Source organism: Barbus barbus (assembly GCF_936440315.1).
Source record: "Barbus barbus genome assembly, chromosome: 19".
In the NCBI taxonomy this organism is placed as follows: domain Eukaryota; kingdom Metazoa; phylum Chordata; class Actinopteri; order Cypriniformes; family Cyprinidae; genus Barbus; species Barbus barbus.
The window spans coordinates 12511826-12530249 of NC_136747.1; the positions used below are offsets into that span (position 1 = coordinate 12511826).

At 36.8% G+C, this 18424-nt stretch overlaps 1 protein-coding gene across 1 annotated transcript in view; it reads right to left on the reverse strand.

The window, feature by feature from the left end:
• LOC306885122 (alpha-catulin-like) overlaps window positions 1-7256 on the reverse strand; it is a 53296-nt gene extending 46040 nt beyond the window's left edge. Inside the window, exon 1 of the mRNA XM_079441467.1 lies at window positions 6964-7256. Within this exon, the coding sequence (XP_079297593.1) occupies window positions 6964-7059 (96 nt within the window). The 5' untranslated portion in view covers window positions 7060-7256. The remainder of the gene's footprint in view (window positions 1-6963) is intronic.
• Window positions 7257-18424: the final 11168 nt, after the last annotated feature.

Sequence of the window (18424 nt, forward strand, 5' to 3'; positions counted from 1 at the left end):
CACTTTTGAGAGCAGAGCAAGGAGGCCTAGAATAACTGGACAAAGCCATCCGTTAGCATTCCCATTAATCTCAATGGCAGTTGCTGAGCTAGTGAGGGTCGCCCAGAAGTATGCTTTTGCAGTCAGATGGTGCACAAAATCTACCAGCAGGAGCTAATGAGGACATGCTAACCAGACAAACCTTGACCCTTTAATGCAGAGGAGGGCACTGTCTATTGGTCTAAGCAAAGGACAAATGAGTGAATCTCAGAAATAAGGATATTATTTTAATTAATATTTAATCTTAAATTTAAGCACATTTTTAAAAAATTAATTAAATTCAGTAAAATTACATGTACTTAAAGGATTAATTCAATGGGACCCAACGGGTTGAAGGTCTGAATTGTCATTTCAATGCAGCTTAAAAGGGCTCTACACAATCCCAGCCGAGGAATAAGGGTCTTATCTAGCGAAATGATCAGTCATTTTCTAAAAAAAATAAAAATACAAATTCATATACTTTTTAACCACAAATGTTAATCTTGCACTAGCTCTACGATGTGCGTCCACAACTTAACACATTACGTAATCATGTTGGAAAGGTCACACGCAGTTCATGCATATGTACTCCAGTTCAAAAAGGTCGGGTAAGGTACTTATATACTCTGATTTTCCCTTCCAACTTCAAAATTGTTGTTTTACCTTTTTTTTTGTAAAGGCCCTTTGACTTTCTTTGCACGTTCGCTTTGTAAACACTGGGTTGATACCTTTCCAACGTGACTACATAATATGTGAAGTCGAGCTAGTGCAAGACAAGCATTTGTGGTTAAAAAGAATATAAATAGTAATTTTTTTTTTTTTTGAAAATGGCCAATAGTTTCACTAGATAATACCTTTATTCCTCGGCTGGGATCGTGTGGAGCCCTTTGCTGCAATTTGGACCTTCAACCCGTTGGCTCCCCTTGAAGTCCACTATATGGAGAAAAATCCTGGAATGTTTTCCTCAAAAACTTAATTTATTTTCGACTGAAGAAAGACAGACATGAACATTTTAGATGACATGTAAATTTCCAGGAAATTATCAGGAAATTTTTATTCTGGAAGTGAACTAATCCTTTAAAACGTAACAAATTTTAAATGTTTTTATTATATTTATTTTATTACACTGGGACACTTACAACTAAATAATTGGAGGGAAATAACTGCTTGAATTATTTAAAATAACTCATGAAAATAGCCTCAAAATGCAAAAACAGCAACAACAGGAATATAAATGGGGGGGGGGGGGGGGGTGAAATATGACAGACATTCCTTTACTGTCTCCCCCTCAAGGTTTTCGATCCTCAGGTCAGGTGATGGGTGACTGAAAAAGACGACGTCTCATAACATTTGGGCTCCTCCAGGCTGAAACCTTAGAAATATCCCAAACTGACCATGTGAAATTCTTGAGGTTATTAAAATCTCCTTCCAAAGTGAGAGAGGCCACTTACAGGGACTGCTCTACTCACTCTGCAAGAGAAGAAACTGCACTTTTTCTTATAAAATCATTATACAGAGGTACCGCATCAATACCATTACTTGTGTCGATTTGTTGTTGTCTAGGGAAGTTGAGTACTTGCTCTAGATTCTCAAGCAAGAGAATTGTCTCAGGAGAGAATACAAGCCTCTGTACAGTACAGAAGAAAAATGAGCCTTTTGTAATTACTGTTAAGGTAAGTGGGTATTTTGTCACGAGCCCCTCACATTCCATAAGCACAGCAACTTGAGCCAGCACTGTCCCTCTGCCAGTGAACATGGCGGAAAATACAAATGAATGCTCAACCTCACAAACAGAGAGATTCATTATCTCCATGTGTTGTCTGGTGTTATTTAAAGACTGAAGAGCAATACATTGTTAGCACGGCAATTCAGCAACCCAGCTTGAATAGAAAAACAACAGGAAACACTAAACGTAGCTGACCTGTTCTTCGAACTGACAGTTCCTTTGTCTGTGAGTATTACCCGTGAGCCCTAAGATCAGTGGTGACAGCGAGGCAGCAGGGGGCCGAGGGAGTCCACCTCTTTCCCAGAATTTTCCCTGAACCTAGTGTGAGCTTAGGGAAGAAGAATGCCATCAAACTTATGCGGTGATTAAGATCTCTTCCTGCTCAATGACAGGTCCCGTAGCCAAGTAACGTAAATACAGCCTGGAGCATAGCCAAGCTGTCAGTGATGCAGAAACTCAAACTGAGGGGTATGCTGCACCCCTGATCAGATGGGAAACTTCTGAGAGCCACCTCAGAAAGGTTATGCCCACAGGCTATGAATTACTAAATGCTGTAAAAACCAGACGAATCTCAGAATGATCATGAAAAGAACAGAGTCATAGAGTCAACAAAGAGTGATCAAACCTTTCTGAAATAAGATCTGACGTGCTCTCAACTAAAATGAGTGAATTATAATTTTTAAGAGGTTTGGAGACTGGCCAAACATTTAAGAGAATGTTTGGCCAGTCTCTTTAGGCACAGTGTTGTTTTTTGTCTATACGATGAAAGTCAATGGGGTCCAATGTCTTTCATAATATGGACAAAAACAACTAAAATATTCTTAATCATAGGTTTAGAACAACATTAGAGTCAGTAAATGGTGACCATTTTTATTTCTGGTTTAACTACCCCTTTATCTATGAACATGTTGGACTATGTTTGACAACCAGAAAGGGTCTAAATACTTAAAAGTTGTATCATTTAAAACAATGGTTCTGGTTCGCAACCTTTTTGACTTGAAGGCTCCTCCGTTGTCAAACAAAATATTCAAAGGCTCCTCATATTACAAAACTTCTTATTAACAGAAACTTGGAGTGACAATAAATTAACCACAATTATTTTGTGATTCCTCAAGTTTTAAGAACTATATGCTCTTTAATAAAACAATAGTTGGAAAATTTGAAAAATAATACATATTTGGTTTAGAGCATTTAAATTAGGTTTGATACAATATAATTTAAATAAGTCACCCTGCGGCCCCTTACTGTATAAGTTTGCTGAGGGCCCCTGGTAGAGATCTACTGATTTCAAACCTTTAACAAAGATTTCTGTAAAGGTGTGTTTGGTGTTCTTTAAAGTAAATACCACTTGATTTTGATATTTCCTAATGCAGTGACAGTCATACATTTTTACAGTGAATATTTTTGGGGGCCACTGTACCTGGTAACTCAAGTATAAAAAAAAAAAAAAAAAAAAAAAAAAAAAAAGCACAATCACTTATATTTGCCATGGTATGAATGGTATGTTAGATCAATTACAGCTACAGAAGATTCTGGATGGGGGCTGTATTTCACAAAACCGCTCTTATCAGTTCTGGCTTCCTTTTTTTACACCTCCACTGGTTAAACAAACACATGGAACACAAAGGGCTACATGCAGCCAAGTAAACACACAGAACATGCCATCACACATACATAAGTTTACCCATACTGAACATGAAGCTTGCTTTGTTCTGGCTCTGAAGGGTGTTTGGCCTTGTAATCCTAAGAAGTTTACACTGAGCACACATTCATCCATCTTTCTTGTCACATTCTCTACAGGAGGCACCCTTTCTGCTTGTAGTTGATCTATTATCTTAACAGTGCTCCTTGTGATGTAATTTCCTCCAACAGAAGCTCTCTTGTGACTATGTGTAACTCACCATCCTACAGTTTTTCATGTAGGGAAAATGTGATATGTTTTTACAGTACAGCTTTGTAGCTCTGACAATAGTCCTTTACTAGGTCTTGAGAGGAATGGAGGTTTTGCATATGAACTGTAACTTTGGCTCAATTGTGTACTTAACACGCAAAAAATCTCTCACTTCCACCACATTTCAGAGGTTCACAAAAGTGCAGATGGCACAGAGCTTACAAAAGCACAAGGGCTCAATAAAGTATTTTCAGCCAATTATTGCTCAAATCATTTTTGGAAAACAACCCTTAGTCCTGCAGAATAAGGACATGGCTAGCACAAATATGTAATAACAAGGCTTATTGTCACAGGAGTTTAAAAGCATTCTAATCAGATCAAAGACTTCGTAATTTCATAAATCCTGTCCTGGCTTTGGCTCAAAAATCCAAGACCATTGCACATAGAGTGAAACTGAAAATATTATGATGAACTATGAACTATTATGATAGTTCTGTGTTTTTATTTGGCTCAACAGCAGTTATAAATCAAGTCAGTGTGTTCAAAAGGTTTCATGTGTGAGCCTAAACAGACAAGTAAAAACATTTTTAAAGTAAAAACATTTATTACATTATTGTTTAATAAATATCATTACATTTTTGGAGTGTCACACCACAATTGTATTACATTTTTCTGGCTTTTGGTCACCCCACACGACTTTATTTTTCTGGACATTTTTTAAGGAATAATGTATTAATGATAAATTAATAAAAAGGAATTAATAATAAAAGATTATGCCAAACCATTTGATATGCTTTTCAAAAATATATTCTTGTAATGATTATTTTTTCTTCATTATATCATCATCACTCTAACATTGTTGATTTAATTCCCTTCAATAAAACAATATTTTATTCAAATAAAATTTGAATTGAGAAACTAAAATTATGCTCATCATAGAAGATTTGTTTGTATGCGTGAATATATATATCCAGACTTAAAAATACATTGACCATCACTGACAATTATCAATGGCAATATAGAAACTGCAGCTTAATAAAACAAGAGGAAGCTTCTTGCAATTGTCAAGATCTCAAATATGACGCCTGAGTGGGCCAACAGGCAAAAACGCAGACAGACTGATCTTGGCCTGAGAGGATAACAGCAGTAATTACACAGTTATGAAAGTAAGACTGATAACAGAAAGGATAACCGGGGGAGATCAGGCCTCTGTATGTGTACCTGTGCGTGAGGATGCGCAATATCACAATTGTGAAAATGAATCACTAAATGAGCTTTGAAAACCCTTTCTTGCCAACATGAAGCTTTCATTTCCTTCCCATTGTCATGCACAGCCCCCTAGAGAAAACACACAGGGTCTGACCTCTGCACTCAACCTCCTGTCCTTCACACAGTTTTAGTCTTATAGCCTCAGATGTTAATGCATGTTCAAAAATCATGCAACACAATTTTTGGCTATTTTGTAGTTTGTGATTCAGCTCAAATCCTCATGGAACAAATCAAACAACCACCTCATTTTTGGAAACAATTTCAAAGTGGACTACAACTGTGTTTACTACATTGCAACTTTACCAGACTTGTGCATACAGGGAATTTGGCAGTTGCAGGAAAGACAACATCTTTTACATTTGTATCTGGTCACTAAGCATTAGATTGCTTGACAAAACTGTAGTTGGGGGAAGGGTTCTGACCAAGGCCACTTTGACAATCCATTGTCCAGAATCTGTAAAGCACTGAAAGAAGTCCCATTACCCAAAGGTCCACTGAATGGGCAATTAGCATGTCTTCTAACACTGACCTTTAAGCCTCATTACCATCAGCCATCCTAGTGAGCACCACTAACTAGCAAACTATCAAAAAGACTTCTCAAACGACATTTCAGCAATCATCTCCCATCACAACACTAAACCAACTAGCAATTCAATTACAATGGCACAGCCATTCTCCAAACCACTCGTTCCCCCGAAGGTTGTGGGGTAGAATGGCAATTTGGCAAAATAAAAATACATTTTAATAATGTCAGATCTAAAGGCTTGCAAGTGCACTGGAAGGGTTTTGAAAGTGTAACAGTTATGCATGTGAAAATCACATGGAAACAGATTTCTCTCAGACGCTTCTGAACCAAAACGCTCTGTTTTTCAGAACAGCACACATATGGTATGTGAAGTTGTCACCATCACCTAGGTGAATCCTGTTATTTAATGAGGAATGGAAATCAGCAGCTGTGAGCTGTGAATAACTAAAGCTTGCAAGTTACAAGACTAAAGCAGCAACTATAGTGCTTTAAGAGCACTGGAATGTTTCACTGCTTCTATCAATCCAACATTTTCAAAAGACGAGAGCCCGTTTTCTCTCTCCCCTGTATCACTCAGGAGTGCGTCGCACATCTGTTGTTTAAACCATGGCACGTAACTGCCATTAATGACGTCACGCAGGTGGTGTAGCAATAACTTCAGCTCATTAATTGGTTCCAAATCAAATTCATGTTATTGCTCCAAATAGCAACGTGGGATCTAATTATTCTCTTTTCTTTTGCTTGTCTTTATTTGCACGTTTCATTCTCAGAATTGCCTACGACCAACTCATAGCCATGCAACACTCGAACGCACAGAACTCTTGCCTGTGTATGAAATTGTCTAATTTCACCTGCAGGTAGAAAACCAATTAAAAGTAAATAAGGTACAAAATTCCAACCAATTGATTCTTACATAAACATGATGTTTATAACAAAAAAAAAAAACTAAGTATGAAGGTCCACACCTAATCATCAGTGTAAGGAAATGTATGAATGAAATTGTGCAAATTCTTATAAAATAGCCACCAATTTGTCAAAATGTAAAGAAGTTTTTGACAGTAAACTAATGGAGCACCACACTTTCTCAAATAACCAAAAGTGTCACTTCTTATTCATCCAGAGCCTGTAGAATACAAACAACACACTTCCCTGACATTTAAATTACCATGGCGACAACAGTTTCCGGCAAAATACCACAAATATTAAAAAGATTGCTAATTAAACTGGAGCAACCCGCTAGATGCCACCACTGCCACCTAATTCATAGAAATGAAGCAAAATGAAAGACATACACCGACGCTTCTTATACCGTTTAAACTACAAAAGAGTAGCAGCTATGGCATTTTGGCGGAAGCTCTGGTTACCCTGATGAAGTGTAGCAGTTGAGGGTTCAGACAGGGTTCTAGTTAACCTTTACACATGATACGAAAAAAGTTGTTTGTATTTTAAATCCCGCATTCGTCCATTAAGCGGTCGCTGTGGGTTTTAAAGGATTAATGACCTCGCCGAGAAGTTTCTTTGATCCGGACTCACCTGAGACACGAGCGGAATGAGTGTTTGCTCCACCGAGCGAGTTTGGATCTCCAGCCCGCAATCAAAGTTCCCACCGCCGCACGGAGACGAAGCCATTCCCGCCGATCCGACCCCCACGAGCGCTGAGCCTGCTAGGAGTCTCTCAATGCTGCAAGCGCGTGTTTGGTTTAGTTTGAAAGATCCCTCCGTCTGTTCTCCACTATATATCCCGCGCACTCGCTTCTGAGTGAAGGACTGTTCATGTACATGCAATATACCAAACTACAACCTCAGGACTGACTGCTGCAGCCACTGGCGAGTCAGTATCGGAGAGGGAGGGAGGGAGAGAGAGAGCGGCACAATATCTATGTATTTGCCTACAACAATATGAGGGACAGAGTGTCTCTGTCTCACTAAAATTTTCATTTTGACTTTGTTTATGACTGTTTTGCCCTTTTCACTTTTACATTAATATTTTGTCTTTCTTTTTCAATTATTCGTGTTATATTATTAAAATCTTCTTATAGGCATAAGGTTTGCTCTAGAGCACATCTATTAGTTTTATATAGTCTAGTGTAGGCTACTCAAAAGTGGACAATAAATAATAATATTAAATCATTAATTATATTAAAATGTCAACATTATAATAACATTAAAATGATTAAATTTGACAAAACTTAAATGTATTTTTGTTTTAATTCCTAAAAAAAATGTATTAACCCCAAATAAATTGATGAACATAGCTTATTGTAATCTACTTTTATATTTATTATTTACTACACATATTATTTTATATTATATTAAAATAGAATATAAAAATTGTGATTGTGAATGTAATTTTTTTTATGTTCTCATTAAAAAATAAATAAATATTTTTAAATACCTGGAATTGGCTAAAAATAGATCCAAAAGGTTTTTGTCCAATAAAATCTAATGATTTTTGCACAACCTGGCAACATTTGAAAAAATTCAGCCCAATGTTCATTGCACAAAAAAGTTGCAAACTGTTTGGTAATAAATGTACAGTTATTTATCTGCCCAATACAGCACATGTAACTGAAATCACTGAGAGCAGTTTGAATTGAGGGCTGGGAAGGTTTTCGCTGCCTAGCAAAAGTTTTTTGTAACACGATGTACATGCTGCAAATGTTGTGATTTGAATTATCAATCCCATAACTAAGGTGGATAATGTATTTCCACACATCTCACACCAGCATTTCAATGGTGCTGCTGAAGCAACAATAGTCCATTTATTAAATGCTAATTGAAGTTACTAATCTCATCACAAATGCAGACCGTGCCCCAAATGTCTCAGCCTGTGATTTTCTCAGTCTCTTTAGAATGAAATGAGGCGATTCAGCGTTGCTCAACGGTTTGCAATGAGCTCTAATCCTCTCCTGCCAGCTTCTAAAATTTTATATGCTTGGGATGGACATCTTGTTTGAAGCGGGACGGTCTGTTCACAAAAGCTGTGAAAGCCTATAGTATATCATTAATGGTGTTCAGATGGTTAGAAAGTGATTCCTCCTGAGATTTCAATCAATTGAGTTAGCACTGACCTACTTCTCAGGAGATTAACGGCACAGTTACTTCAGGTATAAGAAAGGTTATTTAAAGGGATAGTTCTCCCTTATAAGAATTCTGTGACATTCTGTCTCCTGTGGAACACAAAAGAAGATATTTTTAAGAATGTTTAGATCCTTTGAGCTCCATCTTTAAATAATGTATGCCTCTAACCATAAATGTTCCTGAAATGTGTGAACTGAGCTGTTAGTGTAATGTTCTCGAAGAAGTAACCAGCTTTGTTTAAGTGCACAGCAGTAATTCAAACTTACAGGGATGTGTGTTTTCTCTGAGTCATGAGTATCAGGTGACATGAGAACACTACCTCAAACCAGAGCAACTGGAGCAGTGGCCAAATAAACTCCACTGAACCACACAGGGACTGTGGGCCTCAAATGTGGTTAGTTGTTATCCAGTAAAAGTACAGAGGTCTACCACTTTGCGCACGCTAGGCCAGAAAGTTGACAACAATTTCAAAAATTTCCTTCAGTGGTTCTTACACTTTATTTCTTCTGCAGAACATAAAAAAATATATTTTGAGGTACGTTGATAACCAAAGGGTTTCAATTCCAATTCTACTGTATGGACAAAAATTTACACACACACACAAAAGTGAATGAATCAATAACAAGCATTTTTAAAACAGACATGGTGAATTTACATTTCATGCAGACTCTAAAATCTCTTCTCTCATCAGAGACCAGACATTTGCTCATGGCTGCAGATACTGTACTTGAGAATGCATCCTCAGTAGAACAGACTGCTTTTTTCTGCACTTCCTTCACTCTTCTTAGAAATGCTGACAGCATTTTCTCCCATCTGAGTTCCCTGTGTTGCTCAGCGACACAAGACAAGGCAATGTACAGAATGTAGACATCATAAATGAAGGGACAGAGAAAGGAAAGTGCAAAGTGAGCACATTCATCACCCTGGAAACATGGATCTGCATTCTAGCAGAGCGTCAGATCCAAAGTGAATCTCTAAGCCCTTCTTTACCCCTTAGTCAAACTGATTACAATACCCGTCATTTGTGGGTCATCGCTAGCAGACAATCTGATATTCACAAATTTAAGTGAATGTAAATTACTTACTGCACTAGAGAAAATCCAACCCAGTGAGTGTTTTGACTAATGTTGGTTAATACAAATGTCTTAAGGCCTTTTAAGTCTGGAGGATGAGTGAATCGCCTCCTCTGCAGTATCAGCATAAAGCCCTCTGAAGTTTATTTAACCCTCAGGGAGCAGAAAAAAGCTTGCTACTAGTAAGCTCTTGTTTTGTTATACATTTCTAATGAGACATAAACATCAATGAAAATCCACACTTACAGACATAAGCTCACATTAGTACTATCTGTGTGTACTTTGCAAATTTGTTAGCAACTTAGTGAGTGAAGTGACATACTGCGAAGTATGGTGACCCATACTCGGAATTTGTGCTCTGCATTTAACCCATCCAACGTGCACACACACAGCAGTGAACACACACACACACCGTGAACATACACCCGGAGCAGTGGGCAGCCATTTATGCTGCAGCGCCCGGGGAGCAGTTGGGGGTTCGGTGCCTTGCTCAAGGGCACCTTAGTCGTGGTATTGAGGGTGGAGAGAGCGCTGGACATTCACTCCCCCCACCTACAATCCCTGCCGGCCCGAGACTCGAACCCGCAACCTTTGGATTACGAGTCCTACTCTAACCATTAGGCCACAACTTCCCCTTGTGTCCACAGATGTTAGCTAAATATGACAAAACCTCCCTATGGTGCTTTAAAAATGATTCATAAATGATTAATTGATAAAACAATGTTTTTTCTTTTAATTCCAAACACTTCTTCTGTTAGGAGTGCTTTGGTTTGCAGAAGCCTAAGGTATGTCCTCATTTAAATAGTGAGGTTACATTTACCATCATTCAGAGAATTTCCATGAGCAAAATTCACTCATTTCAACAGGAATCCATTCAATCGAGAATTTCATGTGAGGGCGAAAAGGTTCAAAATGCAGATTTGGCAATGGTTCAAGTTCGTAACACAGGTTAATTTGTCATATTGACCAAAAGAAAGGGTTTGCTTGATTTGAAAGTGACTTGTAAGCTGTGCTTCACATACTGTTACACTATTGACAATAGACTTTTGTGCCAACAAATTTAGCAAAAATTTGACCAATCAGGTTTTGCCTACATTGGACCAAATGCCCCCACAGGCGCCCCTACATTGTGCAAATGAATGGCTTAATAAACATACTAAATAATTGATGGAAATCATCCTTTAGGGAAGGACAACAACCTCTACAGAAGACAAAATATCATTAGCTCAGTATACAAAAACAATAGAAGTCTGTGGAAAGTCCCCATCATCACAGTAAAACAAATGTGTTTGGTTATGTGTGCGTGGTCCTGGTAAACCCAACATTAGGGGGACAAAATTTCCCCACAAAGATGGCAATATCCAAAATCCTTGTCCTTGTGGGGACATTTTTTTTGGTCCAAATGAGGAAACAAGCTTATAAATCGTACAGAATGAAGTTTTTTTGAGAATGTAAAAATGTCGAAAATTCCTGTGAGGGGTAGGTTTAGGTGTAGGACGATAGAAAATACAGTTTGTACAGTATAAAAAACATTACGCCTATGGAATGTCCCCATAAAGCATGGAAACCCAATGTATGTGTGTGTGTGTGTGTGTGTGTGTGTGTGTGTGTGTGTGTGTGCACGAACGCAGGTGTGAGTGTGTATTTCCATGTATGTATGGAGTTTGACCTCACATACTTGCTCACCCATCTATGTGGGCCATAAAGATAATTACATTACTGTCTCTAAAGCAGGAGAAATAATTTGGTTTTGCTACAAAGGAGGAAAATGAGGGACAGGTAATTGATTTCTATACTTATGACAGGTTTATGATGCAGAATGATAATTTTAAGTCCAGAATATTGTGAAACACAAAGAACAATTATATTCTATTCCATTGTAAATTCCATTGTAAAATGCTTCACACCAGGTTGCGCAAGCTTGTATTTCAATCATGTCTGGAAGAAATATGATGAACTGAAGATAACATTTTGACGCCCAGAGGTTGAATTTCTTTCAGCCTTTTGCACTTTGAATCATAACCAACAAGAATACATACTAAAATACATACATATTAAAATGCATTTTACATTCATATTAATATTAATACTTAATAATGATTAATAAAATGATTAATAAAATCGAAATATTGTTCATATTATACTTATAAATACTTATCATATTATAAAATTAAATTCATTATTTTAAAGGGAATATTTATTTATTTGTTTTCTTAGATCTTAGATCTAGGCCTCTATCCTTTTAGAAGATTGAAGGTTCTTTATCTGTTGCCAATTCCCCTCTTCGGTTTTAATCATTTTTAATATCTACGTTCTCACAGGGAGAATTCAATTGTTACAATTATTCAATTGTTCTTCATAATCCTTATTGAATGAAACAAATTCACAAAATGTTTGTGACACAAAGCGGAAAGTGGTTTACACTTAGGCCCCTGGTTTCACAGACAGGGTTTAGACTAAGCCAGGATTAGGCCATAGTTCAATTAGGACATTAAAGTAATTTTTATAATCATGCCTTAGAACAAAAACATTACTGGTGCCCATCTCGAGACAAAGACATTGATATATTTTAAGATCAATCAGTGTAAGTTTCTTTCAGTTGAAACAGCTCAGATTTACATTTTAGTCTGGGACTAGTCTTAAGCCTTGTCTGTGAAACCGGGGGATAGTGTTTGATAATAAAGAGTCAGAGAACTAATAATTAAGGACTCCAGATCAGTTGTCGCCTGGCCTGTTGTCATTAATCATCTGTCTCAAAGGTTCAGAAGCAACCATAGATTATTGTTCATGATCTTGTCAAACAGTCAGCAGGAAACTTTCTGACAAAACTGTCACAGAGCCTTTGCAATCGATGCCTGGCAGCCTTTTTTGGATCAGCCCTTGTCTGACAGAAGAGCTCAGTTCAGACAGGAAGTGATACGCATGGCGATGGTGCTTTACATCTGGTCAGTAAATTAAAGTGCAACCAAACTAATTATTGTACACATCTAAGGCCATTTATAAGGTTCTTCATAAACAGAGTAATTTATAATAGCACCTTGTAAGATGTAAAATAATGTTCCTTTGTAATATAGGATGTGACAGGTTTATTGCTCAGCTGTAGGATCTTCATAACCAGAGGGCTCAGTGATAATCTTCTTTTCCTTTTCAAGTGTTTAAAGCACGTCTGCACCAAAGAGAATTTCAAGACAGATACTAGCATGAAATGAAGGTTTCAAATCACAACAGGCTTTGCAACATGAAGCTTTAGTGTCTTGTGTGCTTTGTATTATGGTATGTGGCTTTATTGTTTATGGAGTCATTTCTATACTTCGGGGTTTGTTGTATATGACAGAATTAAACCAGGTTATGAAAGCACATGCATCACATCAAATCCCACCAGGCTATGTAACTTTCTCATGTTGTTATTCCTTCAGTACACTTGATGTTATTGACTATCTAATAGCGCTTTTATAAAGCGTTTGCAGTGGTATTTCTGAATTTATTGTTCTTGTGTACAATCACAGAATCACTGGGCACTGCTTAGTTAATTAGCCTATGTATCTAGCTCCATCTACTGGTGATGGAGTGCTATGACTGTAAATGACATCATTGTACTTTAAGGAATGCTTCACCAAAAAAAAAAAAATGAAAATTTTGCTGAAAATGTACTCACCCTCAGGACATCCAAGATTTATTGAAATGTAGCATTACATTACTGGCTCAGCAATGGATCCTCTGCAGTGAATGGGTGCCATCAGAAAGAGAGTCCAAACAGCTGATAAAGGCATCACACTAATCCACAAGTAATTCACATAACTCCTGTGGGCTGCGTATTAAACAAATCTATCTCATTAAGACATTTTTCACTTCAAACTGTTGCTTCCGGTTAAAAAGCTAAAATGCTTAAACTCTGTTCCATTCGATGTTGGTTCTTTTTATAAGAGCAGAAATCAGAAAATAATGTATAGAATATGGAGTTACTGTACATTTGGTGACTAAGTAAGTACTTTTATAGATTAATAATAAATTAATTTAGATAAACAATATCTATAATGTACTATATTGCAAAATTGTCTAGTAGTGCCACATGGTGTCACTGCTTTCCTGTTTTGAGTCACATTTAGAAATCAAGGTTGAGTTGATGACAGTGTTTTGTGACAGTGTTTCTTACATACAGATACACACAAAAAGTGTTTGAAATATATGCTTAAAGTCACTCACAAGACTCCAGTTCTTATCAGTAGCCTAATAATAGCTGTGGAGTGGGTTGCCTCCTGACTTTAACTCACCTGTGGACACCTTCGCTTGTGGAATAAATGAATCACGTCAGACTAATAATTATGTAGGGCAGTAGTGGATTTCTACATTGACATTTGTAACAAAAAAACGTTTGCTTTTGTGTGATACTGTACCAACGCCACTAGGTGTCGTTATATGTTTGAGGATATTACTGGTCAACGAAACAATGTAAACACAATTACTGAGTGCACATTTAAAAAGTTGATGATTGTAATATTAATCGTTATCATTTTTTTTTTAACCTTCTGTAGCCTACATGACTAACCACAACAAACTGGTCTTAGATTTTAATATCCATGTGGCTTAGCAAAGTGCAGGCAGATGCTGCTGTGTTAATACCCTGCTTACCGTTTTTTTAATAATCCGTGTTGCTGAAAACAGCCATAATTTATTTTCTTCACTGGTGCATTCAGTCTAGCTAAATTGCATGCGTCATTACAGGTTATGCAACTAATTTGATTTACAGTCCATTCTCCTAAAAAATAGTTCAGTGTAGACCAATACTGAAGCATCCTGACAAATATTTTCCTCATGCTCGGTTTCATTTTTATTGTATGTATGTGCACTGCAGTCCTATGTTTTGCAAACAGGATTCTGGCATTTTGATAGATTAGCAGATCTCAAAGGGAAATGGCTGTTTGTGGAAAGCATCAGAGATGGAAAATATTTCAGAATCCATTTATCAGTGTAAAAATAGAGCCAGTCCAATTTCTTGTCTGAATGCTTCCGGTTATGTGATGGCATTGCCAATTGGGAAATAAGTAATATGAGGGTTTATGTGGAAACTTGTCTCTGATACTTCCAAAGTGAAGTTTTACATGGCTCGCTGCCTTAAAGGGATAGTTCACCCAAAAATGAAAATTCTGTCATCATTTACTCCAAACCTGTATGAATGTCTTTGTTCCGCTGAACACAAAGGAAGATATTCTGAAGAATGTGGGAAACAGAGCAGTTCTGGGCCACCATTGACTTCCATAGTATTTTTTTTCCTACTATGAAAGTCACTGGTGCCCCAAAACAGTCTGGTTACAAACTTTCTTCAAAATGTCTTCCTTTGTGTTCAGCAGAACAAAGATATTCATACAGGTTTGGAACTACTTGAGGGTAAATGATGACATAATTTTTATTTTTGGGTGAACTATCCCTTTAAGGTTATTTTATAATAGCATTTCATTCGTGCTTCCTTTGAAGAATTACAGGATTTCTTTTCTCTCTCTCTCTCTCTCTCTCTCTCTCTCTCTCTCTCTCTCTCTCTCTCTCAGTGTAATTGGAGAATTTACTGAAATGTGGTCATGTCGACCTCCATGGAGGTAAATCATCCCTCTTATCACAGTAGGTCATTGATTATTTACAATCTGCATTTTACAGACTCTTGTATTAAAATGAATTATGGAACATCTTTTAGTTTCATATTTTGTTCTTCCATCATAACTACTGATCAAATACCTAAAGAATTAAGCGTAGACCGTTGTCATCAGTGGCAAACACAATGTTTAGAGGATCATATTTATACACATACAGGAAGTGAACAACATGCTCCAACTAACCTCGCATCTATAAAAAAACATGCACAGCAAGAGCACATCTACAACGTAATTCATCATTAGACAGTCTTTTCTGGCCCTGAACTTTCAGATGCCTCCAAGTTTCCATTCTTTAAAATATCATGTCAAGACAGTTGACTCTGGGTAAAATGTTCTCTGTTATGATCAAAATATTACCATCTAATTATTTACTATGGTGTACGATAAATTAAGCATATTAACTGCAGTCAAACCAAATTTTATCCAGACACCTTCAACATTTCTCACATTATATCACAGTTTATTCGCTATAGTTTAGAAAATGGTAATAAAATATGACAAGAACTTAGAGTTAAACTGTCAGAACAAATTCATATTGATAATGTCAGATAACTTTGATAGAAAGTTATGTAATGGATTACAATCATCCACAGTATACAATTAGATAAAACCATTTAGGTCAACCACTTAGCAAGCAATGCTTAATTTAGTTCAGTCTGTGGTGTAAAATGGTTGAATTAGCAATTAAAGAAAAAACTCTTAAGCAAAACACGGTCAGGTCAAAGTGTCTGAATATTTTTTGATCCCAAATTTTACTGGTAGTACACTGTATGAAGCATTTTGGGGTATAATATGTCATAGTTCACTTTATTTTGCTATCCTCACTTATGAACTATAATGTCCTGCACCCACTAGTAAAAAAATATAAAAAATTATATCTTATATATGTCTGAATAATTTTTGGTTTGACTGTAGTTCTCAAATCTATAATGAAAATGCCAGTTCCATAGTCATATTTAGACACAATTTGTTCATCCAGTATTATTAAAAATTTCCAAAAGCCCTTATCAAGAACAGTATCAGTTCCAAACACTTGAGACGTTTCCTAAAGTTTGAGTTCCTGTCGAGACAAAAACACTGTTGATGATGAATTGAACAGAGTGACACAGGCCAAATCTCAGATGATGAAGAGAAAACAGATTGTTGGCTCAAACAGAGGTCCACCTGCCTGCCATAAACTACTAAATAAACCCTGCATCACTCACCATGCATACGTGGCTGCAGTGACAACCTCAAACTTCTTATGCTTAGTAGAAGTATTGCCTTATCAATTTGTAAAGACATAAGGTAAAGCAAATAATGACTTTTCATTTTTGGGTGAACTATCACTTTAAAACGTATATTTAAGAGCAATATTGTTGATTCCCAACACCAAAGTGATGTTATTTGAGTATCGATACTAGTTGTTTAAAAAAAAAATCGAATTTTAATATCTGCTTTGGAAAAAAATATCTCTGAGGGGGTGCTGCAGTTTACATTTATTATTTTAGAGGATGTTCCTTATACTGAGAATGTTCCAGTTTAGCAAATGAGCCACGCCCATTATATGAAGCATAAGATACCTCGACCAATATAGATGGCTGACAGAGAGAAAGAATATAAATACTCTATAAGCATATTCACTCACTTCTGCAAGTGATACAATAAGTGCGGGTAGTACAGCAGTGCACCCGTTTTTGTTCCAGGCTTATTTATGATTTGTCGGAACACATCTGGAACACATCTGCTTCCTCAAACGGGAGGAAAAGTGTTTAAATGTGCCTTTCCAAAGCATACTCCTAGGTACATGCTCTCTTTCCCCTGTACGGGAAGAGTCATAACTCTCACACATATGAATGACAGCTCAAAGTTCACATTGCTCTGTCTGAACCCTTGAAAGCCCTCCATCTAGACGGAAAAGCTGGCAGGAATACATTAAAAATAAAAACATATCTGGTTATTTATGCCTGTAAAAGGAGTAAAAATGGCCCTGGTAGAATTATCTTTTTCTCCATTTAAATTGTGCTGAAAAGTAGCAACAAAGCAACATTTATGTAATGTTCAGTATTCTTAAAGTTACAGCCTCACATTAAGTGAATGCAGCCTGCAAGCAATTTGAGTATAATGGAAATGTCAGGACAGTTAGGTCATGCCACAGTTGAGATTAATTGGAAAACTATATGGAAGCACTATAGGAAATGCTTACTGATCACATAGAAAATAACTTTTATGGGCATCTATCATTCATCCTTTCATTTTGAAACGTTTTTGTGATCTGTCACTTGCAGACATGAGATGTGACTTATCTGCTATGATACTTTTTAAATAGCGTTGCATGAGAGACATGTATTTGTGGCTTTTCAAATAAAAGGGTGTCAGAGCCAACACTTTATAGCTACTTGACCAAGATTGCAGTCTGAGTATGACTCTCTCCATATACATGACAAAATAAACGGAAGCTGTATATAAACTGGGTGAAGCACAAAACTGCATGTAAATATAATTTCTAGTCTTCACACCCATACGCTCAAGCTTTTAAACAAACAGTTTGTCAATTTTTTGTTGTGACAACACATAGCCTGTTCATTAAATTTAGTTTGCTAAGTTTTAAGATATTTTAACATGAAAATACACAGCTTCACGTGCAAAAGAGTTCGTCCCATCATAAAAAGCATTTCCAAGCACCTTTAAAGGGGAATCAAACCTGTATAATTTTTCACAGTATGCCAGTGTCCATACTAAGGTTTAGACAGCTGGGCTGGAGGCTAAATTAGATCAAACATATTATGTTCAATGACACAAAGTTCAACACTGGCTCTATTCTTATTCACAGTCAAAGGAAGAGCAGACGTGTGCATGTTTTTGTAATCAAAGTCCTAATCTGCCACATACTGCTTTTGGTGTTTTGCTTGATCCCGAGACCTGTTAGATAATTACACAGATGTTAGAGATGTTACCACAGCAGAAAAGAAGAGGTCTTTATCTTCATCTACCACATCCATCCCATCTGAAGGAAACCTGCCCTTGGGGTCCAGCTCTAGTTATACCAACTCTTTAGGAACAAAGTCCAGAAGCAGCTCTATCAATCTTAAAACTACTACGATAATATCTACTGCTAGAGCAGCATTAGTTGTTGTTTCAGAAGCCTAAATGTAAGTTTACATGCTTTTCTTTGGCTTGCTATATGGGAAATATCTGTTTCAGACATGCATCCTC